Genomic DNA, 27,684 nt, shown 5'->3' on the forward strand with positions numbered 1-27,684 from the left:
CTGTGCTGTCATTTGTGGCTCAGCCCAGCCCAGGTGAGGCTCTCCCCGCCCCGGGGGCAGAGCCAGGCTCAGCCCAGGTGTGTTTGGTGTTCGGGACTGGCTCCGCCTGGGTTGGGCTGGGCTGGCTTGGCTGCGCTGGAGCAGAGCAGCAGAGCAGGAGGGCACACGGAGCATGCTGGCCTGAATGAACCCTGGAGCTGGCCTGGAGCAGCGAGGGATGGACCTGGTAACTGCTGGGGCTCTGTCTCTTGTGCAGCTGGCCCGGGGGAAGGATTTCTGCTCGGTTTTCTGCTGCTGAGCCATGGCTTGGGGTTGTTCTCTCCATGGAGCTAATCCAGGGAGTGAGGTGTTCTCTCATTGCTCTGTGTGCAGACCACACAAAAACTGCTTTGCTGCCCCAAAAAGGGGCTCCCAGCACTGCTGTCTTCCCCTCTCACTCTGACACTGCAGTTGTGCCTCTTGCTGTAACAAAAAGCTGAGTTGGGTTTATTGGTTTACTTTGGGAGAAGCTGGTGGTTAATGAGTCGATGGTATCTGCAGTGTGCTCTGCTCAGCCTGTCCGGGGTGCCTGGCCTGGCTCCAGCAGCCCCACGCCAGGGCAGAGGGCAGCACAGATTAAACATTTACCCACCACAGCTCCCTGGGGAATCAAGATAAAGGATGGAACAAGCCAGAGGAATTCCAGCAGGGGAACAGGCAGTGCTTCCTCTCGGCTGTCCAGCGTGCCACGTCTTGAATGGGGTTTATTTGGGGTTTATTTTCCTGGGTTGATTCCTTTTAGAAAAGCAGCTACAGGAAACTAATGAGGATTAGTTCGATTTAGTTAATTAATTGAGAAGAGAAGGCTTTGGGAGGACTTTATTGCAGCATTTCAGTACCTGAAGGAGTTGCAGGGGAGCTGGAGACTTCTGACAAAGCCCTGGAATGACAGAATAAGAGGGATGGCTTCAAACTGACAGAGGGCAGGGTTAGATCAGATATTGGGAAGAAATTCTTCACTTGGAGGGTGGAGAGGCCCCGGAAGAGGCTGGTCAGAGAAGCTGGGGCTGCCCCATCCCTGTAAGTGTCCCAGGCCAGATTGGATGGGGCTATGAGCAACCTGGTCAGTGTTGGGTGTGCTCATGGCAAGGGGTGGGAAGAAATTGATCTTTAAAGTCCTTTGCAATCCAAACCATTCTGGGATTCTGCAATTCAGATTCCTTTTGTTTAATCCAAACTATCAGCACAAACCTCCTGCTAAAAGCCACCCTTATCACAGGCTTAAGCTGAGCTTTATTCTGCTTCCTAGGCTGATCTTGATGTTAGGAGAGCACTTTATTTTTAGGGAGAAAATATGGGAAGTTTCTCTGCCCCTTAACTCTGTAATGCTTCTGTCCCCTGACTCCTCACAGCTTTCCGGCCAGTGGACGTTTGTTTCCTTTTTTCTCTCTCTTCCCCTCTCATCTTTGCAGGGGCTTTTGCCAAATGTAGCATTATTCACAGTCAATTATTTGGCCAGATGTAGCTGTAATGCACATTGTGAGCTTTTGGCAGGCCTTTAAATTTATGAGTTTATTCTCCCTGCTTGTCCGCTGCTCTGATTTTCAGTGGGCCTGAGCCCTCCCTGGGACCCTGGGGCTCCACGTGTGACCTGCCCAGCTCCGTGTTTAGGCTGAGCATCTCCCTGAAGGTGTGTGGATCAAACAGGAGAGCTGCTTGGATGGCTTTGTGGTTTGAAACAGCCCCGGCTCTGGTGGAGAATTATCCCTACAGAGACTGGGAGAACTCACTGCACCTTGGAGGGTCTGGCTAAGCTGGGCCCTGTGCAAGCAAACAGCATTTTCAGGAGATTTTTTGGGGAGGGATGGATTGCCCAGCTGGGTATGGGTGTGCAGGAGGTGGCAATTTAACCCCAGCAGTTCTCTGTGTTTGGGGCCATACTTGTCCCTTTTTCTGAGAGCATCCATCAGGCTGCACTCTGGGGGAACCACATCCTAGTGAGGGGCATTGAGCACAGATAATCTCCCTCTTAATTAGCCAAATCAGCTGAAGCTGCCGTTTCAAGGCAAGAAGAATAACAATTTGAGGGGGGGAATGAAAGCCCCTATCCATCCCACTTTAATCAAACTTAGTGCCAAGCTCCTGACTGTCACAGCCCATTTCTGTCACAGCCAGTGCCAGGGAGAGACCTGACCAAAATCCCCATGTCTGCCTCACCTGAGGCACACTGAGACAATCAGGTACTTCTCCTTTCTCTTTTCTTTGTCTCTGACGGCGCTGATGAGGAATTGTTTGCTCCGGTAAAGAAAATCAGCGTGGGGAGGTAAACAGCTCTGAACTCTTCAACCACTGCTGCAGCACGTGCCACAGCTCCCTGCAATTGCATTAGGGCAGCTCGCTGCTTTATTTCCTGTCTGGCATCACTGGAGGGATTTTTTTTTCAATTTTTTTCCCCCCCAAACCTGATTCATCCTCTGTGTGCCTCTGGAAGCTCCCATTCCCAAGGCTCTCTGCTAGATTAGCCTGTCTGGGCAGCTCACACAGCATCAGGCTGCTGACCACTAATATGAAATATAATTGGAGCAATTCAAACCTCTCCCCCAAGGGCTGGTTCTTTACATCATGTACTACCCTGTGAAAGTAATAAAGTCAGTGAAAGGGGTTATTCAAGAGAAATTGTCAGTGTTTAATAAATCGTGCAATTAAATGCAATAAAACCTCAGTATGCTATTCATCTGTTCTGTCTTAACACTTAAGGCTGGAGCTTTTTTCAGAATAACGAAGTTCTGTCCTAGATAATTTTTTCCAATTTCCTCATTAGACAGGTTCTCGTGAAGCCTTGCGCTGAACTGAGCTGCCAGAGCAGAGCACCTAATGTAATCATGGCATATAAAAAGTTATAGAGCAGTTCAAGGACTTAAGTAGCTCATAAATTTTTCTTCATATTTTCTCCCTAGTTCAGTTCAGGGCTGAATTTAAGCCACGACACTGCAGGCAAAAATTGTGCTCCCTTTTCTCCAGCGTGGGATGCAGGGGAGTGAGGGACTGAAACAAAATGTTCTCTGAGTGCTCTTTTAAACTGCACTATCACTGATTTGCTGCTTTTCTTCAAGAACCTGGAGTCTGGTAACTGTGTGGGAGAGGGGCAGAGTGTCATGGCCAGCATCCATCACCCACAGTGGGAGATGCTCTGTTTGGGTTTTGTGTGTTCTGTTTCCTGGAGTGGCATTAAAGACAAGGGGAGAGGCACCCAAAGAGTCCTGGATGACCTGAGGGACCCTGAGCTGAACCAGCACCCTGGAGGAAGAGCATTTTGTCCCAGAGGTTATTAGGAGTGCAGCACCAAGGAGGATATTTGGTGCTTCTCTTCTCATGGTGGTTTTCTCAAGGAGGGTGGGGATGGATTGGACATCTCTGCAGCAGCACTGGCCTCTCCCCTGCTTGGTGCTTGTGTACTGAAAATATAGTGCAGCTTTCATACCCAGCAGGTGTATAAACAGCATTGCAGCACCCCTGCCAGGAAAGCTTTAACATTCAATTCAGGGTTTGCCAGATCCTCCCGAGGGAAATTCTCCATCACTGGGGAGAAGGAGGCATTTCCCCTGGCCACGCTGCTCCTGCTTGGTTTTCATGCTGTGCTCCTGCATTTTCCCCCTGTTTTCAGCTCTTTTGTCTTCACCAGAAGTGATTTGTGAGCCTTTGGAGGATCCCTTGAAAGAGCAAATTCTCCTCTGCTGCTTTTAAATTTTCAGCAGGATCGGCATGTCCTTGGTGACCAAGGCTGAGTGTGCAGCCTGTTTCTCTCTGAAAACAGGATGACTGTTTAAATTGCATGTTGCCACCTCTGTAAGCAGCTGCTCTGTGCTCTCCTCTCTCCCCTCACCCAGGAAGGTGTGACTGATTTCAAAGCCCTCCGAGCAAGATTTCAGAATGACTCCAACTCGGCCAACAAGCCGGAGCAGAAACCTCCCAAGGAGATCATCCCCAAACCTGACTCTGCAGGGAGCACCTCCAGCCCTCTGCCCCTGCCTAAGAGAGAGGTGAAAGTGCCCAAACCTGCCCATCCCACCTCCCAAGCCCCTGTGCTCACCCAGCACAGCCCTTTGGCACAGCCTGGGGGTGACAGGGAGCAGATGGGGCACAGCAAGGAGCGCAAGGACAGCACCGCAGAGAAAGGGCTGGGTCCTCCCAAGAGCAGCTCAGAAAATCCTCTGCTCCCCTGTGCCACTGCCCAGCAAGGATCAAGCCAAACAGCTCCAGAAGACCCTCAGCTCCCAGATTCTTTCCAGCACGTCCTACAGATCTGGGAAGAGACGTTATCCCGCAAGGAGAAAACAAGTCCAACACATCGGGCGGCCAACGCAGCTTCTGCTGCATCAGGCAGTGCCAGGATGGCAGCCTCTGGGAGCTCCCCTGTGCTGGACTGGCGTGCCCAGAGGAAGGATGCTGTGCATGGCAGAGGGATTGCCCTTCCTCAGGCTCCCAGAGGACACAGGAGCTCTGATGGAGCAGGGGCTGAGGGTGTGGTGGCACCTGCGTTCTGCCTGCCAGGTTATCGTGCACCCAGACACTCGCCTCAGCTCCAGAAAGGTATGGAAAGGTGTATTATAAACACCAAATGTAGAAATACGTGAGTGTATAGGTGATCTGGAAGTGCAGGGTATGGCAGCAGCAGAGGCTCTGCATCCTGAGGGTTGGGATCTTCAAACAAGAGGCCAAGCTGGCCCATTGGAATGCTCTGTACTTGCTCTGGAGGCAAGAAATGGGTCTCAAACTGCTGCTCTTCTTGGGTAGGGGGAGGATTCCCCATATCCAACATTTATTTTAAAACCTCACTCTAAGAAATTATCCATATATTGAGAGTAGGATGAAGATTGAGGACAGGAGACCATCTTAGTTTTTGGTGTGCCTTGGCCATTTGCAATCCCAAGGTAAATGTGACTTCACACAGAGGTGAAGGGCTGGTATGGAAAGGTGTATTCTAAACACTGAATATGGAGATATATGAGTGTATAGGTGATCTGGAAGTGCAGGGTATGGCAGCAGGAGGGAAAAGCTCCTGAGGGTTGGGACCCTCAAACAAGAGGCCAGGCTGGCCCATTAGAATGCTCTGTGCTTGCTCTGGAGGTCTTGAAGATAAGAAATGGGTCTCAAACTGCTGCTCTGCTTGGGTAAGGGGAGGATTCCCCATATCCAACAATTTTTTTAAAAACTCACTCTAAGAAATTGCTCACATTTTGAGGGTAGGTTGAAAATTGAAAACAGGAAACTATCTTAATTTTGGTGTGCCTTGGACATTTGCATTCCCAAGGCAAATGTGACTTCACACAGATGTGAAAGGCTGGTCTGCACAGACACTTTAATTCTAATTAAAAGAGCTTAAACCTGAATCCCCACCACCACCACCACCTCTGCACCCTCCCAGCTTTGCATAAGGTCATATTTAAGATCTGAGAAGATATTTCTTAGAGAAAATGCTGCTGGGAGACTCAGAGGCTGTGAAGCTCGCCTTGCTGAGGTAACTGGGTGATAGGGCACTGAAAACCTTAAGTCTTTGTTTACCCAGGAAAGCCACCTCACCTGGACTGAGCACTGCAAACAGCCACAGCCCTAAATCCTGCTGGATTAAACTGTTACCAGGGCAGAAAATTGGGCTGGTATTTTACAATCCAGAGGAAGGGAGCTGTCAAGAGCTGAGACCCCAACATGGTTCATGTGGTAAAAATCTGTAAAAATGGGCATTTCCACTTGTCCTGCCATTCTGGTGGTGTGGTGATGGAGGAGGCAGAGCTGATTAGAAATGTCAGTACAACAGCTAATGATCTTGTGTGGATTTTTGCTTAAATCAGGGCTAATTGCTGCCTGTCCTTGTGCTTCTCTGGAGCAGAGTCAGAACCTCCCTTCTGCCAGCCTGGAGCAGGAAAATGGAATGACAGCCCTGGGAGCAAGTGGCCAAGGATTAAACCTCTGCCTTCAGCTGCATCCCTGGGTCCTGCCCCTGGGAAGCCTCCAAGACCCCCAAAGGTTGATCTCAGTGCTTTCCAAAGCATCATGCCTTTGCTCCACAGAGGAAATGAAACAAGTAAGAGATATTTAGTATTTTTTTCCCCCCTAGATCTGTTTTATAGAAAATGAATTAAAATGAGCAGTTTATTGACAGCTGATTTCCAGTGCACAGAAATCAGACATTGTTACTCGTTTATAACTTCTTCCTCAAACATTAATAAGAGCCCAGCAGTTTCAGTGGGGCTGATTTTTGCTCTTAATCTGGAGAAGGGATCTGGTTTTCCAGAAATCCGGCTCCCTCCCAAGTGCAGCGTGCTGAGAGCAGTTTACAGCTGGCTGTAAAGCAGCAGCAGCAGCAGTGCCTGTGAGCCCAGCTGATCTTTATCACTCCCCTTCAATGGGAAATGCCTCCACTCTGGAGCGCACAACTGTGGGAAGGCACAATAAAATTGCTAGAGAACAGTCTGCTAATCCCCCCCACTTCTGTTTTAAATACAACAGAGGGCAATGTCGTTAAGTGTTCCGACATCAAGAAATGCAAAAGTTCAGTTTCCCATAATAAAACCCTATTGATGTCGCATAATAGAATATTCTGGAGCACTTAGTAAGCTGCTAAGTGGTGTTTCTTTATAGATACAGCCTTAATTACAGCCAGATCTTTAGGCACAACTTTTGATGAATTCAAAGGGAGCTGCTTTTGTAAGAAGGGCTCTGCTAAAGCCTCTTTGGCTTTACAGTGCCAGCTCTTATTTGTGTGCCCTGGCTTTGATAAGAACGAGAGGGAGTTTTTCATTGACACTGTTTTCTAGTCTGACTTTTCTAAATATACTAATCTGATGGGGGGAACTAGTTATATTTATATGCCATCATCTCCATGCCCTCCCAATATTATCTGTCTCTAGAAAGCCTGAGGTTGTAGGCGGGAAATGTGAAATAATAATGCCAAATGAACAGAGGCAGGTGCCCAGTTTGTGCTGGCAGTGCTGTGTCACGGCTGCCTTGGTGTGCAGCAGGAAGGGCTGTCCCTGGAAGGGCTGTCCCTGTCACCCCTCCCGTGTGCTCTGGAGGATCCTGGGCTTGCCTTCCATCACTAATGCTCTGTTCTTTGTGTGCAGCTGCTGCAGAAGAGGATTACCTGACCCCTGAAAGGTGAGCCTGGGCAGAGGCAAGGTGTGCCTCACAGGGGGTGGGGATGCCCTGTGAAGATTGATCTAGAGGCTGGACAGAGTGACAGAATAGAGCAGGGATTTATTCCAAGGATCTCCTCAATGGATGCACCTTGGGCAGCACCAGAGCCCAGCCAGGGCTGCACCCAAGATGAACCAAAATGGCCCCAAAATGCCCGAGGGGCACGGGCTCTGTCCCTGGGATCAGTTCTGCTCCATTTGCACCTTGCAGTTCATTGTCCCATTCCAGCTTTAGCCCAGGCAGTCCCACCCTGCTTGTTTTTCTCTCTCCAGCCCATGGTGTTTGTGCTCCTGGGCTGAGATTTGGATCATTTGTCCTTGGTGCCCAGCTGGAGCAGGAATTGTTTTGTCTCCCTGCTCTGTGCACAGAGCTCACCTTCCCTCATGTGAAGCTCAGACCCACACACTAAAGCAGCACAGAATCTGAAAAATAGAAAAGCTAAAACATGAGGCATCAATGGGAGCATCCCCATCCCATTTCCCTTCAGCCTGGAGGGAATGGCCCATCCTGGATGAGCAGCTTGCTCCAGGGGCTGCTCAAGGCAGGGGAAAGTGCAAGGCCAGGCTGGATGTGATCCTGAGCAGCCTGATCTACTGGAGGTTGTCCCTGCTTGTGGGAGAGGGAGGGTTTGGAACTGGATCATCTTTAAGGCTCCTTCCCAACCCATCCTAGGATTCTGTGTGTGATGGAGCTACATGGCAAGCTCAAATGTGGCTGGGAGGGCCCTCTCCTAATGGAGAAAACTTCATCCTTCTTTTCTCTTGAGGGCTCTTAAAACCTCATGGAGAGCCATATCCATGTCTTTAGGTCTGGTTTAGCTGGTGGGGAGTAGAATTCTGCCACTGCTTTAGTTGCACAGTCATCACCGCCACCCTGTGTGTGAGTTTTGCTTCCTGTTTGCTGTGTACTCAACTTTTGTGATTTTAGAACAGAAATGCTTTTGGAAACTGTTGTTGCTGAAACAAAGCCCTGGCATAGCCAGAAGGTGTTGGGGGTTTCTTTGCCAGCAGCAAAGGAATTTTTATTCCTGTACAATTCTGTGATGCTGTGTTTGTGCAGCCAGCACAACAGGGCACAGGAGCCACCGCCCTCCCTGCCTATCCCAGCCCTTCAGCTGCCTCCACAGCTGAGGTGAGGTGGTCCAAAATCACTTGAGTTTGTCTGAAACAGCTCAAAAATCTTGCAGACACAATTATTTTTGTATGCAGGAAGATCCTGACTTTTCTGGTCTCTGACTTGTGGCTGTGCAGCAGCCTGGGATTTGTACAAGAGCAGCAAAAGTGGGGGGAAAATATTCATACACAGGTTTTGTTGTAGGTGTAGAAAGGGGAAATGGATCAGCTGCACCAAAGCAAAGAGAGGGGAATTCCTAAAATACTTTCTGTGCCCAAACAACTCCTCCAGCTATCACAGCAAGTTGTTCTTGACATCATGAGGTGCCCCTGCCAGTGTGGGCTGGTGTTAACTTTTAACCTGTGCTTGTCAGAAGAGAACTGGTCAAAAAATAACCTCCTCCAAAGCTGTTCTGGCAATGCAATGCAGCAGGGTTAGCTGTCCTGCTCCAACACTTGTGATATGGTCCTTACAGTAGGTCACTTGTTAAATATTAACTGTGTGATAACAGGGGGAATTACTTAAATAACTCTGGCATAAAAGCAAAATAACAGCAGTGTGGGGACAGGAATTCCCCTCCTCGAAGCCTCACCTGGAATGGAGTGTGGTCTCTTGGAGACGCTGGCACAGTTTGTGGTGCTGGCAATTCCTGGGCTGTGTGGGATGAGGAGCACTCTATGGGACACAAGGGTGGCTGGGGGCTGCAGGGGACACCCCTGCCATCAGCACAGCCCCCTGCTTCACTTTAGGGGCTTTTCCTTCTCTGATTCCACTGCTGTCAAAGTGCACCTTGAATTTCTTGTTCCTTGTGCTCAGGTTTCCCCCTCGTCCTTTCTCTGTTGAAGCTGAGTGGTGACAGCAAGGTGATTCAGGAAAAACAGACCCTCCCTGAGGGCTTTTACTGTTAGAAGGAGGAAGTTCCTGCTAGAATTCTCCCTTCTGCTCTTTCCCCACCTTACCCTGTCCCCCACGTGTGTTACAAGCGTTGTCTTGTGCTTTTGCTGCTTCCTGGTGCATTCCTAAAATGCCAAAAATTCCCTCACTGTGGGCGGAGGGGAAGGGCCGGTGGATTCGCCTGGGTAATTCAGGAATGCTGGGGTTTTACCCCTCCATCTTCTCCCAGATTGCTCTAATGTGAATTTCTGGAGGAGGAAAGGAAAAAGGAGAATGGGGAGGTGGGAACTGGGGCTGGGGAGCCCAGCATTGGGGCTGTGGGGTGCTGGAGCTGTGGTGCTTCCCTTCCTCCCATGGCTGGCACGTGCCACTCACAGTGCTGGCATGGAGTGCGTGGCTTGATAAGCTCAGGAACAGCACCTTTAAATGATCCTTTCCATGAGAACCCACGTGCCAAAGAGTTCAACTGGGAATGCTTATCAATTTCAAAGTACCTGAGTAGGCTTGAAAAATGCTGCGCTTCGATTTCCTTGTTTTGTTTTCTGGTTTTTGGTTTTTGTTTTTTTCTATTTCTGCTTGAAGGATTGCTGTAGGCAGGAGGCTCTAACCCTGGTAGGAAGTCTCCTGATGTGCTTTGAGCCCTCTGAATGCAGCCTGGCCTCCCAAAGGATGAGCAGTGGGAAGGTTCAGCTGAGCCCTGTATCTGCCACAGGTCTCCTCTCCCTCCGAGGAATCCCTGATTTCACCTTGCTTTTTTGTAGGCTCACTATCAAAGCTCTTGATTTCCTTGTCCCTAAGATGAATAACTTTTGTTCATACTACTAAATGGAACAGGAAAAAAAAAATATCTTTTCTCTCTTTTTCATCTTCTCAGTGCTCAGCTTGAAGAGCAGAATAATTATGAAGAAGCCCCAATGTACCTGAATCAGTCTGGGGACACCACAACCTTGAGTGTCATTGAAGGTACTTTGAAAGGCAGCACTGGGAGGTGAATTACGTGCTAGCTGGGAAAAAAAGCCTTTAAAATAGGAAATAATAGGAAATAATACAGTTTCTTGTTGAGAAAAGCAGCTGCGCAATGGTCTGGGAGAACAGGTATGAGTGTCCTGTCCCCCTGTGCAATGTGAAGACTCTGGGGCAATGACAAAAAATGTTAAAATTCTGGAGTAAAGTGATGCTTATAGTAAAACTCAGTGGGGAATATCATAAGACATGACCGATGTAGAGGAGAATAAAAGAAGGTAGTGAGGCAAACCTCACCATCTTCTTGGGAACAGAAGGGCAAAGACTAGGAGACTTTTCCAGGTCCATCAATATCTTTTCCCAGTATAATTTTCTCTGTCAAAGGTGCCACTGCTCTGCTTTTGCATTTTCCAGGCTTGGAAGGTTTGGGAAGTTATGGGAGCTTTGGGAAGGTCATTTCTGCCATGTGCATGGGTTTTATCTCCCAGTGGGAAAGGAGCCAAGCAAATCCCTTGTGGGGGAACTGCCACATCCCCCTGGGATTTCACAGATCCCTGAAAATGTGGCCAGTCAGGCTTGGGGCTGCAGCCCCCTGCATGTTTTTCACATATTTTAGCATAATTTTAACAATGCTCAAAAAGCAGAGGGATAGTGCTGTAGGACATGGGGGATGTCCATGGGGAATGTGTGCCTGCATGCTGAGGATCCCAGCTGAAGCTGAGTTTTGCACCTAAAAGTGCAGTGACTTTAACATTAATATCTGTTCATAAATATCTTTCCTAGCACCTAAGGCAGAGCCTCAAAAACACAAGGTAAGCGTCTTGAAAACTTCTAATATCTGTATTTCTTACCTGCCAAGAATTTCTCTGTGTGCTGTCTGTGAAGACTCTCAAAAAATAAATAAGAAATTGCAGAGGGGACACAAAGACTAATGAGATTCCCAAACATACCAGTGGGAAGAGTCAGCTCCCTTGATTTCCACTGCAGAAATGTAAGGAAGTGATAACACCAGCTGGATGGATCGTGGTGGTGGACCAAGTGTTAAGCACCAATATCAAGAATGTGAATTTTTGGAGGAAAAAATCTACTGCAATGTTCTGGAATTTCCTGCCAAGGGTGAGCTGGTGCTGGTGATCCCTCTGTGAGGATGTAAAAGCAAAACTAAGCCAGGCTGCTTGGCTTGGCAGCACATTTGGAGAGCTCATCACCCCGTGCCAGGAGGTGTCCATGTCCTGGCCATCAGCTCTGGCCCTGCTGGAACTCTGTGTGAGATGTCAGACTCCAGTTTCAGGTCCTGGCTTGCAAAGCCATCCCACTGCCTGGGAAATAGCACAGCTTCCCAAACATATTTATCTCTGTGTGATTTGCACAGAGGTTCTCTGGCTTGGCTGCAGTCTCACTTTATGGCAGGCTGGGAAAACTTTATTTAAATTTTAAAAACTTCCTCCTCCTCTCCTTTCTGTAATAGCTTCCATGCTGACCTGTAGCTCCATTGGTCCAACACCAGCACTATTTTATTATCCCTGGATAGTTTGTCAATATGTGCATTCCCTGTCCTGCAAAGGAGATGAAATATCCTTTTCTGATGACTATTCCAAACATAAAATACTTCTGGGCTTTCTAGAGAAATATTTATTTAAATGCTGGTTGACAGTTGAGGCCTTGTATGAAAGCTTGACTGCTGAGAAAAGCACAGTGGCTGAAGGCTTTCCTCTGCTTTATTCTAGAAACAGAAGATTTTCCCCTTTGCCAAATCCAGGTAATTTCCTTTCCTCTCCCTCAAACTTCTTCTAGCCCCACAGCTGATTAGGGTTAGGAATTGAATATTGTAACACTCAGTAAATATAAAGAAATTTCATATATTTCATGACCAAGACAGCAGAGATGATGCTTTTCTTTGCCAGCACTTGTGGTTCCTAAGATTTTCATTCTAAAACATATCTGGGGGGAAGATTTTAAAAAATTACACTCTCTATTCCTACTGAAACCTCTAAACAGGGAGAGTTATGAGGCTCTCAAACTGGGGCACCTGGTTCTAGGTCCAAGGCAAGGCAAGGTCCATTCTGAATTTCACCCTGCAAATGTCCCACTTTGAGCTCTTTGTGGTGTGTGTTTATGGTCACTGTCTGAAGGCTGGGTTTTTTCGTGGTGATTGAAGAGTTATAAAAAGGGGTCACTTTTGTGGGAATTGTGGAGAAAAAAGGTATCAAGTCCTGCATCCTGTTGCTGTTTCTTCTTGCCCAAATCTCAATGTGTTGAGAGGCACATTGTGTGATCCAGGTGCCACCACAAATAAATCTATTTTGTCCTTTCCAGCTGTGAGGAAACAAAAATATTAATTTGTGTCTCTTCCAAGAATTATTTGTATTATCCCTGAGTGACCACTGGCCTTTGGATTGGGATTTGCCCTCACTTTGCTGGTGGTCATTTGGGCATCTCCCTCATTCAGAGGGAAAAGGAGCTGCTTGTTTTGGCACTGTCACAAGGCAGTGTGTTTGTGACTGTGCTGAAGTGTCTGAGATCTCTCTCATTTCTGAACATTTCAGTCCGGAAAGAGCTCTGACAGAGGATGAAAAAGAGGGAAAACCAAGTGATGGAAGAGCAAAACTGGAGGAGAACAAAATGTTTGAGGTATTGTATCCTTGAGGTTAATTTTAATGATTATGATAGGATGTATCTTCTTCTGTCCTCTCTCTGTTTAGGAAACAATTAAGGAAACATTTGGGGAAACTTCAGCCCTTAATCCCAGGGGGTTTCCACCTTCTCTTTTGCTTGTCCATCACTGCACTGCTTCAGCCTGAAAGGTTGATGGGGAAGGGTGTGAAACTGTGATGGTGTTCACAGGGGTCTGAGGATGAGGGAAGAGACGAGGGTCTGACTCCATGTTTCAGAAGGCTTGATTTATTATTTTATGATATATATATATATATATATATAAAAACTATACTAAAAGAATAGAAGAAAGGATTTCATTAGAAGGCTGGCTAAGAATAGAAAAAGAAAGAATGAAAACAAAGGTTTGTGGCTCAGCTCTCTGTCCAAGCCAGCTGAGTGTGATTGGCCATTAATTACAAACATCCACATGAGACCAATCACAGATGCACCTGTTGCATTCCACAGCAGCAGATAATCAATGTTTACATTTTGTTCCTGACGCCTCTAGCTTTTCAGGAGGAAAAATTCTAAGGAAAAGATTTTTCATAAAAGATGTCTGTGACATGAAACTGTTTTAAGTTCACAGATAATTGATATTCTTATGGATGCATGGATGTGTAATAGAAATATACATTAGAAATCTGTTTCTGAGGGCTGCACTGATCAAACCCAACACTGGACCCCAGACAGGTGGAAATGAGTACATGTCTCCCAAGGCAGATGGCAGAGGTGGGCTGAAGGTTCTGCAAGGGAAGCAGGATGTGACTGGTCCCCAAAATACTACGTATCCAACCCCACCAGGGCTGGCAAGAGACAGAGCAGAGCACTGTGAGTATCTCATTGCACCACCGAGCGTTTCCCCAGTCCCCAGCTCCATCTGCCGCTCAAATGTCTCTTCCATATGGGAAAGAACGTTGAATTTGGATGCAACTCTTGAACCAATTTAGTTAAACTGGGGCAAAAGGTTGCCTGAGCGTTTGCGTTCTGGTGTGGATCATTTATTTTGGCTGTGCGAGCAGCTTCCTAAGCTGGTTAACCATCTGCGCGGCCCCGGCCGAGGTGTTTGTTTTCCTAGCAGATTGCCCTTATCCGTGAGAGCTGAAACCCATCTCCTCTGCTCCTCATCATTTATGGGCTCTCAGGGAAGGGGCTGGCCAAGCCTTGGGGTGGAAATGAGCAGGGTGAGAGCCTGAAGCCTCTCTCTGTGCCTCCCTCTCCCTGCTCCATCTCCTCATGGTGCCAGGCTGACTTTGGGCTCCTTTCTCTCAGGATGCTCTGAGGCATTGGCCACAGCTGCTGAAAGGCCCCTCAGCTGCACAATTAAACCAAATCACATCCCCTCTGCATGAAATGTTCATGGTTCTGTTCTGCAAAGGCTCTGCGAGCCACTGGTGTGATATGGGAGCATTTCAGAGATGAAAGAGAGAAAAGTGGCCCTGTTGGGCTCTGTGGGCAGACCAGGAGTGAGAGGGAGAAAGTGTAAATTGACTGTGACCGTGGTTATTTTTATTGGTGTGGTTCTCAGGTATTTCTCTTTTTTTATTTATTATTATTATTTTAAATCACCTCATAATAATTTTCTGGTTTGGTTGGTGTCTGTTTCTGTAAAAGATCTTGCTGGTTTGCTTGACCTTTGAACAGCTGGAGGTAATTTCTGCTGGGATTTTTTTTTTCCCCCAAAGTACTCCTGGTGAGCCTCCTGCTCCAACAGAGAGGCTGATTTGGAGAACTGTTTGGTCCACCAATTGGCCTGCTTTTCTAATTTCCTGAATTTGGATGTTTTGCAGAAGTTTTGGTCTTTAGCTGGACCATGTTGAGGTGGTCCCTGTGTCCAGCAAGATGTACTGCATGAATCAGAATGGTTTGGGTTGGAGTGAGCTGAAATAAATTATAAATAAATGAAATGTACTATAAATAAATAAAATATATTATAAATAAATGACAAAAATCTTTCCTTTAGTAGGTTTTCTGAGGAATTCCTCTCAGAGAAAGGACAACTGTTGAGGGTAACACAATAAATAAGAGCCTACAGATATGTTTTCCATTCCAGGAATCCAAGAAATTCTCTGCTCTGAGACACTTCAAGAAACAAAAGTGAACAATTTTCGAAGTTTTTAGCTTTAAAAGTCATAAAAATATTTTATGTTTAAAGAAGTTAAAATGTCTGTCGATTTTTTCAATTGTGGCAGCTCTGACTCAAATCTCTCACCTAAAAGCATCCAAGAGATTATTCTTGGATCTCCAGAGAAGTGATTGGAGGGAGAGCTTGGCATGGCTGGTGGACATGTTAAGAACCAAACAATGAACCATTTCATTGTTCCTCTCCTTGCACCCCCTGCCACCTTCCACTGTCCCAGGTGCTCCAAGCCCTGCCCAGCCTGGCCTGGAGCACTCCCCTTGCTCATTTACAAACACTATCTGCTTTTATTTGTGTGGCTGCATTTCTGCATTGCTCCAACTCTCTCAAGTCAATTTTAACGTTCTGACATTGCCACTTAGGAGCTCTGCAGGAATAATCTGTTTCTCACCTCATGAGATGCAACTCCCAGGCTTGATTGCAGCCCCCAGTGAAATCCATCTCAGGGTGCTCATCCTCCTTGGGTCCTTCCCAAGGTGTTGATTTACAGGTGGATTCCAAAGGAATGGTTCATTATTTGGTTCTTAACATTTCCACCAACCATGCCAAGCTCTCCCTCCAATCCCTCCCTTGAGATCCAAGAATAATCTCTTGGATGCTTTTAGGTGAGGAAGATTTGGGTTGGAGTTGCCACAATTGAAAAAATCGACAGGCATTTTAAGTTCTTTAAACATAAAATATTTTTACGACTCTTAAAGCTACAAACTTTGAAAATTGTTCACTTTTGTTTCTTGAAGTGTCTCAGAGCAAAGAATTTCCTGGAATGGAAAATATATTTGTAGGTTCTTATTTATTGTGTTATCCTCAACAGTTTTCCTTTCTCTGAGAGGAGTTCCTCAGAAAAGCTCCTAAAGGAAAGGTTTATTTCATTTATTTATAATATATTTTATTTATTTATAGTATATTTCATTTATTAATAGTATATTTAATTTATTTATAATTTATTTCATGTATTTATTTATAATCTCATTTCCAGGGCACAGCATGGGTATTGGTGCTCCAAAGCCAGGAGGATCAGCCTTGGCCCAAAGCCCTGGGCAGTGTCTGCAGGCCCCAGAGGACATCTATGATGATGTTGAGGAGCTGCAGGACAGACTGTGAGTGTGGCCCTGGGGTCTTGCAGTGCCTGTGCCTAGGAAATGTCATTTAAAATCCCTCCTGCAGCATTCCCCCATGTCTCACTTGTGTCTTCCAGCAGCCACGGCTCAGATGCCTCCAGTTCCTTCACTTCAGACAGCAGTAAGTGGGGAAGCTCAAGCAGAATCTGCTTTTAATTTGGGCTGGTCCCTGGGAGATGCTGGGAATGGTTTTGTTTCACTTTCAGCATCTACAGTGTCTCCTCCTGGCTGGGTTGCTCTGAATTCCCATTAAAACCAGTGGGGAGTCGTGTGCATGTCTAGCATGGAATTCCATGTCTAGCATGGAATTCATTTGAGCAGCCCTGAAGAGTGAAATGTAAAAGGTCTGGGTGCAATTTGTCCAGCAAACCTCACCTTATTGCTACTGAACTTGTCCTAATGGCGTGCCTTGGTTTTAAGTTTCAGGAAACAGCTACGAGGAAACATATGAAGATGTTGAGATTGGGGGTGATAACCCAGCAAAACCAGGGTAAGTTGCAATTTCTTAGCCTGTACTTTGAAATTCTGGCCATTCAGCCTTGATCTCACATGCCAGGTACTGGCTGCAAGCCTTTTTCTTTTTTTTTTTTCCTGACTCAACTGCAGAAAGCTGTTGTGTGGGTGGGTTTCTTCCCTTCTTCCTCCCTCTTTCCCCTTTGGCTAACACTTTGGGAGCAAAAAGCCATTACCAAAATTGAATCCCAGAGCAGTGAGAGGGATTTTTCTTCCTGTAACACTCTCCATCCTTTGGAAGTGCTGCCCTCCCAGACCCATTCCTGCATCAACAGCACAGCCTCATTTGCCTTCTCCTCATTCAAAGTGTTGCTCAGCTGTGGCTGAGAATTGGCTGCACCTTTTTTGTGTGTGCCAAAAGAGGGGATGCTCAAGGGACAAACAGGACAAAATGCTCACATTTGAGATCACAAAAGGCTGGAGAAGAACCTGATGTGCTGTAACTAACCTGCAAGCAGCTCATTTTTTATGCAGCCTCTCAAGATATTTGCTTTCCACGGGGTGTGTTATAAAACCAATGAGTTTTGCAGCCTCTGGTTTATGCGCTGCCTGAGCTTCCCAAATGGATTAGGAGGTGTAAGGTGAATTTTAGTTGTGTTTTGTGGGTTCCCTACCCTCATGCAGTAAAAATTGCCTTTGAAAGGAACAGAGGCAGCCTTTGGGAAAGGCACATGTGGCACAGGATTGCTTGGAGTGCATCTGGTGGCTCTCTCCTGAGCAGCAGTGTGGGAGGAATAACAAGGTGTTGCTGAACATCTGCTTTTCCCTTATGGATGAGAAGCCTGCATTGGCCTGCATCTGCATCCCAGCCCAGCCTGTGTGTGACAGAGAGGAAAGGAAAAGGGGAAAGCTGAACCCCCTGGAGGTGGCAGGATGATTATTAAAAGAAGGAAGTGTGATGGTGTTCACAGGGGTCTCAGGATGAGGGAAGAGACGAGGATCTGACTCCATGTTTCAGAAGGCTTGATTTAATTATTTTATGATATATATTACATTAAAACGATACTAAAAGAATAGAAGAAAAGGTTTCATCACAGAAGGCTAGCTAAGCTAAGAATAGAAAAAGAAGGAATGATAACAAAGGTTTGTGGCTCAGCTCTCTGTCTGAGCCAGCTGACTGTGATTGGCCATTAATTACAAACATCCAACATGGGCCAATCACAGATGCACCTGTTGGATTCCACAGCAGCAGATAATCATTGTTTACATTTTGTTCCTCTCAGCTTCTCAGGAGGAAAAAATCCTAAGGAAAGGATTTTTAATGAAAAGATGTCCGCGACAAAGAAAGTGTCATTTCTCTGCAAATTGTCCGTGGGAGTCACGTAGTGGGGGAGCAGCAGCTCCTCCATCCCAAAGGAAGGTGTTCCCACATGGATCAGGCACATCCCCTCCCCTGGCAAGCACATCCCTGCCTCTTCTTCACCCCCCTGCACATGGATGCAGAAATTAAACTCTCTGGTTGACTCACAAAAGGAGGAGAGCAACTTGCTGGGGCTGCAGAGGAATTTCAAGGCCGTTTGGGACCAAATTCAAAGGTTTCAGAGGGCAGGGTCCTAATCCCCTAACCAGCCTTTCTGTGATCTCTCTATTGATCCCACGGGCAGGATTAAGTGTGCTGAGACACATAAAAGGTTTTTAATGGTCCTTGTGCAGGGTAATGACCCCCAGGAGAGGACCTGGGCTGCCTGCAGATACTTTACAGGAAAATTGCAGTGTTAATTTGCAGCCTTTGTAAACTTCAGAGAGAAGTGTGTGCTGTGGACCATCCTCCTCAAGGACACACACACAATGGAAATGTGGGATGGAGGGTGGCTCAGAAGGTGCCCCTGATGTCCCCTTTAATGGTCACTGCAATGCTTCTGGGTAAAGCAGCCCTTTCCTCAGGAGTTTTCACTCCCAAGAAACCTGGATCACCCTCTGGTTGTTGGGTCAGAGGAGAACAACTTCAATTAACACAGAAAAGTTTAAAGTTAAGGAAAGATATGAGCATGGACTTATTATTAAGCACCTTTTTCTGTTCTGCTGCTGATCCCACTGAGTCTGTGATCCATATGATGCTGTTAACACTTAAATTCTGACCTGAGGTCCAGGCTCTGCTGCCCTTCCTTTCCCTGCCCCCAGAATCTCTGGGGCTGCTTCTGCACCTTGTGTCTCTTTTAATTTAAAAGCTGTTTCACTTTGGGACAGAACAGAAAAACAGAAGAGATTTGGAAACCTGTTTAAGATAGAAAAGTTGAAGCTGAACAATTTCAGGCTCAAGGACAACCTAAGGTAAGAAAATGCTGGTGGTCCCACCCCTTGCCCCTTCAAACCTGAGCATTCCTCCTGGCAATTATTGGAGAGCAGGAGGTCTAGGACTAAGGAATACAGATATTTTTTTTGGAAACATAGGCCAAAAGTGCTTCTGTCAACTCACTAGGAGCTACTATGGCAAATGGCCCATCTGTGCAGCTTCTCCAGAACCTGTAGCATCAGGAATCTCCTGGAGCTGGTCCTACAGCAGTTTCCAGGTTTTCATAGATTTTCTGTTGCCTTTGGTACCTTTCTGATGCCTCGGTATGGCAGAAGATGCACAGGGGGATGTAGGAAGGTGATGCCTGCTGCCAGGACTGGGGACAGCCTTGTTGATGTGGGGTTTTATTCCAAGTTTCATTCAGAGCCAAGAGCAAAAGCATCTGCTGGAGAAGTTTAACAGCGAGTTTTCATTCTAACAGGGTGGGGAATATTGTGTAACTTCCCACAGTGCCTTTTTGGGTATTCTAATATTCAAAACTGCCCATAAGTTTCCGGGGAAATTGCCTTTTCCTCAGGTGTGCAGAACCTGCAGATCCTGTCCTCCACTGTTGCCTCCTCCTGTGCACAGTGCCTGAACTCCAGGAAAATGCTTCCTTTTCTTATTTCTTTGGGAATTACAGGTTAAACATTTCCTCTTTCATGTCAGGAAGGTTTTCCTTACAAACCTTTTCACATAAGATGCCCTCCAGCAGCTCCTTCAAATACAAGTATCATAATAGGGAAAGACCCACCTGATATTGTGCCATTCTCCTGTTTCAAAGAGCCCTTAAAGCTCCTGAAATAATCTTAGATATCTACAGAATTGTCACCTTTAAATTCTTGGACAACCCCTGATGTTGGCAGACTTATAGGAAGGAATTGCCACTGACTAAAAATTCCAACTGTCCAGCAATCCCCTTGCTGCTGAGAAGGGCAGCAGGAGTTTGGACTGTTCTTTGGATGCAGTGTAGATCTTTCCTGCTTGATGAACACATGGCTCTTATTGTTGCCAGGGTGGAAATGCTTATTTAGCAAGGGATATCATTTTGGGAAATACTGTTGGTACCATGGAGCCCATGCACCTCGACCTGTCTCTGTCACTTCAGCAGCATCACTGGCAGCTTTTGGGGGCTCCTCGTGGCTTTTTGGGCATTGCTGATGTGCAGATTTGTTTCTAAAAGCCATTTTTTCTATCCACAGGCTGGTTTCCATTTCAGTACCAAATTTAGGTAAGCACATACCTGTACCTAACTCCTGGGAATTTGTGTGTGGGTTTGAAGAGCCAAATGTTTTGTACAATCAGCTTGATGCACTGTGCCTGTCTGAAAATCATGTATTTTGGCAGAAGTAGCTTTGAAGACTTGACAGAGATTTGTATTTCATTTGAGAGTGGGGTTTTGTTCATTTTTGGGTGGTTTTGCTTTAAAGAGGAGCATTCCTCCTGCAGATCTGGGTATGTCCAGCAAGGTAAGGTGTGAAACAGTCCGTGCAGAACCACTGCTGGCAGTGGTATGTGAGCCCGTGGCACTCTAGCTTTAAAAAATAAATAATTCCACTTTACAAAGAGATTTAGTCTTTGTAAAACTCTTTATTCCTGCCTGCTGGAGAGTCAAGTTCCTTTACATAAACAGGGTGGATGCAACCTGAACCTTCAGGAGTTGACCATTGGAGTGAACATACCCGAGTCCTTGTGTTGGGAACGCTGCTTGGGCTGGCTGCAGTGCAATCCTGGGGCTTTGCTGCTGCTCCTGCTCCATCCATGGAGATGGATGGCCAAACCCATTGCAGAAAACTGCCCACAAACACAACTAACCAACCCAAGCATCATTTCTTGTGCTGGACCTTTGCTGGGTGTTTGGGAGCTCTGAGGCTCCTCTTGCATTTCCTTGACCCCTTTGGGTTGGGCAACAAGCACCAGCCCAAATTTTCCTCTGCAATAGATTATTTGGGGTTCCAGGCTCAGAGGGACATCTCCTAATCCTTTTCTGTCCTGCATTTTGGTTGACAGCAGCTGTGTCCCAGGAGGACAACGTGTATGATGATGTCGAGGTGGAGCAGAGAGAGACCAGGTGAGGAGGATGCCCTGTCCTGGGCTTGTCCTCAACCCAAGGAGGTTTTCCTTCTGGCACAAACCTGTGCCTGGTACTGTAACCCACTGAGGGTCATGATCTGGTTGGGATTCAGTCCTCTGGAGACAGTCCAGGTGCCCTCCCTGTGTGTGTTTAATTTGGCAGGATCTGTTACCCAGTTAGTGCCAGAGACGTGAAAAGGAGAGAGCAGCTCCCTGAAACACGTGAAAAATCAGATCTTTTTCCTAAGGAAGGAAAACTCCGTCTCCCAGACCCGATTATCAGCCCCGTCCTGGCAGGCTCCCTGTCAGAAAAATTACTTTTAATAGGAACAGCATGTCCTGGTGTCTTGCTGCCAGATGACTGTGGTGGCTGCGCGTGCTGGTCTAAATCACAGCAAGTGTTTGCGTTTCAGTGCAGGGCTGGGGGGAGATGGAGAAAAATCCAGGCTCTGTAGGCACAGGGATCTGGGGAGGGGACACAATCTGCTGGGAAAAACCTGAATTCCTGCCTGTCTGCTCCTCTCAGAGGGAAGGATGACAAGTACAGAGTCCGGATGCCAAAACTTCGGGTGGCAAAAGAGTACAAGGACAAGAGGAAAAGCATCGACGACGCGGAAAGGTCTTGATTTCCATTCTGTGCTCCCATTTTGTCTGAATTTGTGCACATCTATGAGTGCTTTCAGGAGCAGGATGTCCCTGATTGCACAGACGTTTTGTGCTGGTTGATAGTGCAGGATTTCAGGAGTCTTTGCAGAAAATATCTCAAGGGTGAAGCAAACCCTTGGATCAGAGCTGAGCACAAGGGGAGGATACCCAGAGGTCTTATCCTGAAGTCTTGTCATGACTTTCCACTGAGCTGAGCCAAAAGTTGTTACTTCCTACATATTTGGCTCCTTTTTGCTATTTTAGTAGATTTAGATTAGATTTTTGGAAGGAATTCCTCCCTGTGAGGGTGGGCAGGACCTGGCTCAGGTTGTCCAGAGAAGCTGTGGCTGCCCCTGGATCCCTGGAAGAGTCCAAGGCCAGGCTGGACAGGGCTTGGAGCACCCTGGGATAATGAAAGATGTCCCTGCCCATGGCAGGGCCTGAAACCATTCTATGATTCTAAGATTCTATGATTTTGGCAAGAGCTTTGTATTTTAAAGTATTGATTATTTGGGCTGATTACATTGGTTCTTGCTGTGCCATTTGTACATAAAAGCAAATTTTTAATTTTTTTTTTTTTGTTATTGGTGCTGCAAAAATTCACATGGAAGTGAGAGATTTCCTTTCCCTTTTAGACCACAAAAACAAGCATCACAATGGCCTTTTTCATTACCTAATACCTGGGACTTTGAATGTAAATCAGAGACCCATTTTTTGGGTTCTCACCACAGAGTTCCTGCATGGGGCTGCTCAAGCACCACTGGTTGTGCTGTGCAGAATCTCAGGTGTAACTTTACAGATCATCAGGGAGTCCATGCAATTTCAACTTTCTCTTAGAGATCACAGGTGCTGCCCAAGGAGGAATCTCTTCACAGCTTAAAAGTCCCTAATTTCAGCTCTTGTTTCCCTTCCTCTTTAAGTGCATCAAAATGAGCCAAGGATTAATAATTTATTACAAATGGGTGGGGTTTTTTTTGTTTGGTGTTTGTTTCCTTAGTTTTAAAATGAATGCTGCAGCTGTAATTTTGTGTATCAGAAAGAGTGGCATCCCCATATGCAGGAAATGCCCCACTCCCTTTTAGTGGGTTATAAGAATTTGTTTTCCACTTTACAATGCCATATAAATGTCTGCTTGGGGGACTTTCTCCTCTGTGTGCTAAAAATCCCAAAGAAAATCTGGAGAGCTTTGTCAAACCCCACTTCCATAAGTGACTCAGGATGAGATTTATCTGGGGACCCTTTATTTCTGAGCATAAATAAAACCAGAAGGAGACAAAGTGCTGGGGGAAAAGTGAATTGCTGACTTCCATATAAATGGGGCTGATTTGAAACACTCAATAGAGAGTTTATTTGTTCCCACGCTGCTTACAGAACAAAGAAAAAAAATTATCCCAAATGCTCAAGTTGTGCCTCACTAAATTTGAGTTGTCTATGCACCCATTTCAAAGAAATAGGGATGTGAACTTTGTGTGCTTTTCTATTCCAAGAGTTCCTTGCAGGCAAGGCTGGAATCAGGCTTTGGGTTGCAATTTCAGATGTGCCAGGGGTTATTTAATTGCAGGTCAGAAATGTAAATGTATGTGTGTCTCTCTCTCTTGTTGCAGAAATATCTTCAAATTCAAGAAGAGCAGTGAAGAAAAGAGCAAGAAGATGGACAAAGAAGAGAAGTTGTTTAGAGAGACATTTATGGTGGGTGTCTTTCTCACTGTGCCAGGGGAGGAAAGCAGCTCTGTGGCTTGTTTAAACTACTCCTGTTGCTGGTCCTCAGCTGTGCTGGGAAAGTTTTCCCCTGACCTGTTGCCTTCTCACCTAATCTGGGGTGTCCAGAGGAGAAAAGCACCTCTGTGGTTTGCTTAAAAGACACCTGGTGGCACCTTCTTGGTCCTCAGCTGATGCCTTAGGGTTTAGCTTTTATATTTTTCAAATCCCTTACTGCATTAGTGTATAACTCTAAACTCCATATAAAGTATCAGTTAACTGTGTTCACATTTTGGTCAGACAAAACAATCCCTCTAGGCCTGATATTCCAGGACACCTCACTGCCTCAGGCCCAGAGAAGTACAGACAAAAGTGAATTGAGGGGGAGCAAACTGGTGCTGAGTTATCTCCTCACATGAGGCACCAATTTGTCAGATTAAGCCCTTTTCTGACCCAGAGATGGACAACTGAGAGGTGTTTTAAAAACTTTTATTTCATTTTCAGTCTCATGTGAAGGGTGAGACAGTACAGGTGTTATAATTCACTCCATCACAATCAGAAGCCAACTACTTCCTAACTACAATATATTATAAGTGTTTTTTGGCCGAACAGCTTTTGCCACACCATGCTGTAAATGCCTTAAAGCCAATCATCTAATATTACCCCTCATGGGTCTTACTTCAGTGCATCTTTCATAGTTCTTTTTCTCTAAAGTATTTTGTCTTCTTTGCAAGGCCATCCTTTGAAACTTTTTTTCTAGCTCCATTTCTCTCTCAACAATGTCTGTCCTATTCCCTTTCTAAGTCAGCATTTCTTATCTCAAGGTTTACATACTGTGTGAGCCTTCTGTCAGGCTTTTCTACAAATACATTTTCTACAAATACATTTTCTACAAATACATTTTCTACAAATTTTCTACAAATTTTCTACAATTTTCTACAAATACATTTCCCACAATTACCTGAAGTTGTAATTGGAGGAGTAATTGATATTTAAATGGACCAAGCTTATAATTGTCTGAAAAACTCATGACCACCATCTGTCTTGGGTGTAGCCTCAAGGAGGCTCCTGACTGCCCAACATGTACGTATTGAAGGCCTGCAATAAATGTGGCCTAAAAAAAATAAATATCTGTTGTGGTGGTGGAGGTGAAGGATGAAAATTGACTTTAAGTTCTTAGAAGATTGATTTATTATGATATTATACGGTATTATATGATATTATATATGTATTATATTGTATAATATATTATAGTATAATTATTATATATTATAGTATATTTATTATATTTATTATTTTATATTTATTATATTATAGTAAAAGAAAATTATATACTAAAACTATACTAAAGAAAGAGAAAGAAGCTATTAAAAGGCTAGACAAGAATGAATAATAAAAACCTGTGACTGACCAGAGAGTCCGACACAGCTGGACTGGGATTAATCATCAAGTAGAAACAATTCACATAAAACCAATCAAAGATACACCTGTTAGTAAACAACCTCCAAACCACATTCCAAGCCATCAGATAATTATTGTTCACATTTCTTTTCTGAGGCTTCTAAGAGAAAAAGCCCGACAAAGGGATTTTTCATAAAATATCATGGTAACGAATACTTACTTTTATTTCTTCAAATTTAATTTCTTCATATTTTATTTCTTCAAATTTTATTCTTAAAAATTCATTCTTCAAATTTTATTTCTTCAAATATTATTTCTTCAAATTTCATTCTTCAAATTTTATTAATTTTGCCTAGCCTCCCTTTTAGGTAGCCACTCCAAGGCATCAGTCACACTGCTCTCATCTGGATCTTCATCAGAGGCGTTGTTGGGGTTTTTCTCCCCAAAGCCTCACGACCCATCCCGAAATCTCCTCCTCCCTCCCTCCCTCCCTCCCCAGCGCCCTGTTGAGGTTGCACACACAGATACAGAATAACCCCTGTCCTTTCCTGCAGTACCACGAGGAGATCCGCGTGCTCGCCAGGGCCCGCGCCGCGCGCTCGGTGCGCAGCCAGCGCCGCGCCGACCTGCCGCTCACAGCTGGGGAACAGCTGGATGTCATCGACACGCACGGCACGGCCCACGGCGCCCAGGGCCACGCCGTCATCTGCCGCAACGCCCAGGGCAGATGTGAGTCTGCAGCCCGGCTCCGGGTGACAAACTCCCTCCCAAACCACTGCACATCCTAGTGAAGCTCAGTCCTGTTAGGAGTGATAGTGGAGCCCTGGGAAATGTTAAAGATAGTCTTTGAAAATGTTAGGCTTTGTGTTTTCTCAGATTACTGCACCTGCCTAAGCAGTATGATAAATAATATAATTGTTAGATGTGATGATTGGTTAGTAATTGAATATTATATAATCATAAGAAGAATCATGAGAAACTGTGTTGGAAATTTAAGGGGGCTATGTTTAGCTGAAATCTATGTATATGATAGAACAATATAAGTTTAATAATTAACATGAAAGTTATATAACGATAGAGTATAAAAACACGATCATCTCGGATGTATGGTTGGAATCAGGTTTGGGTGGAAAACTACCCCAATTCCCAGAGCTCTTAATAAAAAGCACCACATATAATCGCTTATGTGATTATGTGTTTTTGAACACTAACAGGAGGGTAGCTAGTCATAGGGGGAAGGCTGGAGCCAAGTTTATGGATAGTTGGGTGATTGGGGTGAATGTGTAGGGTAATAGTCCTAAAAGGTTGATGAGTAGGAGGAAGATCATGAGGGATGTCAGAATCAGGGCTCATTTGTGTCCTTTTTTGTCTAGAGGTATCATTAGTTGTTTTGTAACTAGGTTAACAAACCATAGCTGGAGGGTTGAGAGTCGGTTAGTGATTCATCGGTTATCCAGGGATGGTAGTAGGAGGGCTGGGAATGTTATGGAGATGAGGATTAGTGGGATTCCTAGGAAGGATGGGCTTGAAAACTGGTCAAAGAAGCTGAAGTTCATGGTCAGGTTCAGGGGGTAGTGCTTGGAGCGATGGGTGCTTTGTTAGAGGGGGGATTTATTGATACGAATGGCAGAAGTTTGGGCTGGATGATTAAAGAGAGCCATGAAGTGAGCATGATAAAAAATCGGGGGTTGGGGTTTAGTAGAGGCATATCATTAAGGGGGAGGGGGTCCCTCTTTCTTTAGCTTAAAAGGCTAATGCTGGTTCATAGCTTCTTAATGACTAGGATTAGGATTTTGCTAATTCCCTTCCTTTTTCCTCCTCCCGCAGATGGTTATGTTCTGGTGGAACACTTGAACTTCAGGTAATCTCTGATTTTTTTTATTTATTATGATGCACATTTGTGGGAACCCAGGAAATTCCTCTGGCTGCCCTGGAGGGCTAAATTAAGAGCCCAAGACCCCTGTACCTTTTATTTAGCCCTTGGAAAAAGCAATTACCAACCTTTATATGAAGAATTACAAGTCAAGGAAGTTTAAGTAGAATAATAGTTAGTTTGTCACGGGGTGAAAAATAGATTTTTGAGGTTTTTAAAATGGGGGCTTTGGGTCCCAAGGTGGAGGAATTTGGGTGTGCCTTGTCCTTTTTCCTTCTTCTTCTTGGCCTCCATCTTCTGGATGATGTTGGCATTTTTAGATTGGTTTAGAGTAGAAACTCACTGTCTAACATAGATGATAGTTGTTGGGAAGTTATTGTAAATAATGCACATGTAGTTTTTAGTATAAAAGATAACTCCAGTGTGCCTCAACCCGATCTGCCAGACAGACCTTGGTGGGTCAGAGAAAGAATTTTATAGATAAGAAACAATAAACAACCTTGAGAAGGAGAACAGAAAAATCCTGACTCCTCCTTCAACTGCCAGGCTGGGAAAAAAGAAGTTTGTACATATCTCAGAGTCACTGTGACCAGCAGAGATTCTGAGACATATTCTGCTCTCTTTCCTGTGTAGGGATAGCTGGAGAAACGTACTTAAAACTTCTGAAGGCAGGGGGAGTTAATGTAAACAGCCAGTATGAAATATTAAATAAGTATTTCCAGTTTTGCTCTGCTGCTGGACAAGTTTCCAGTCCAACTGCAGCTAAAAAAAGCCCTGTCCAGTCATGACTTGTGTAAATTGGAGAGATTCCTGACTTGCCTTCAGATATGCCATATTAATCCACATTTGCTGCAAACATGGGCCACTGGTGCCTTGCCCTGCCAAAGCACACCCTTAAATTCCCTGCTGCAGCATTTCCTTGCATGCTCATGCATAATTCATAGAAATTAGCCTCCCCTTACCCAGGTGGCCCTTGCTGGGAAAATTCCTTTATTTTTTTTTTTCTTTGAGACAGACAGTACTAACTGCCCTGAGAGCTGCTCTCCCCTGGAGCATCCCTGAAGGTCTCCTGTGCCTCCTGCATCCCTGACAGCCCATGTTGGTCAGCTGTGGGGTGGTGATGGGAATGTAAATAAAGCTGGAGTTTTGTACACTG

The 27,684-nt window shown here is 45.5% G+C and overlaps 1 protein-coding gene across 5 annotated transcripts; it reads left to right on the forward strand.

Annotated features, from left to right (window-relative positions):
• The first annotated feature begins 69 nt into the window (after positions 1–69).
• On the forward strand, positions 70–27,684 carry FYB2 (FYN binding protein 2). Of its 5 annotated transcripts, none has more exons than XM_026790428.2 (20): positions 70–226; positions 3,867–4,569; positions 5,867–6,061; positions 7,101–7,134; positions 10,055–10,143; positions 10,927–10,955; positions 11,871–11,902; positions 12,690–12,774; positions 13,485–13,626; positions 15,912–16,032; positions 16,131–16,174; positions 16,474–16,543; positions 18,754–18,837; positions 20,041–20,069; positions 20,849–20,909; positions 21,438–21,530; positions 23,161–23,245; positions 25,210–25,384; positions 26,483–26,516; positions 27,544–27,684. In XM_026790428.2, the coding sequence occupies exons 1-20, from the start codon at positions 185–187 to the stop codon at positions 27,551–27,553; spliced, it is 2,157 nt and encodes a 718-aa protein (XP_026646229.2). In that variant the 5' UTR covers positions 70–184; the 3' UTR covers positions 27,554–27,684. The 5 variants fall into 5 exon arrangements, with proteins under 5 accessions (XP_026646229.2, XP_074401831.1, XP_074401832.1 ...); XM_074545730.1 differs by having other exon boundaries at positions 20,852–20,909; XM_074545731.1 differs by having other exon boundaries at positions 16,134–16,174.

The sequence above is a fragment of the Zonotrichia albicollis genome, chromosome 8 (assembly GCF_047830755.1).
Source record: "Zonotrichia albicollis isolate bZonAlb1 chromosome 8, bZonAlb1.hap1, whole genome shotgun sequence".
NCBI classification, from domain to species: Eukaryota; Metazoa; Chordata; class Aves; order Passeriformes; family Passerellidae; genus Zonotrichia; species Zonotrichia albicollis.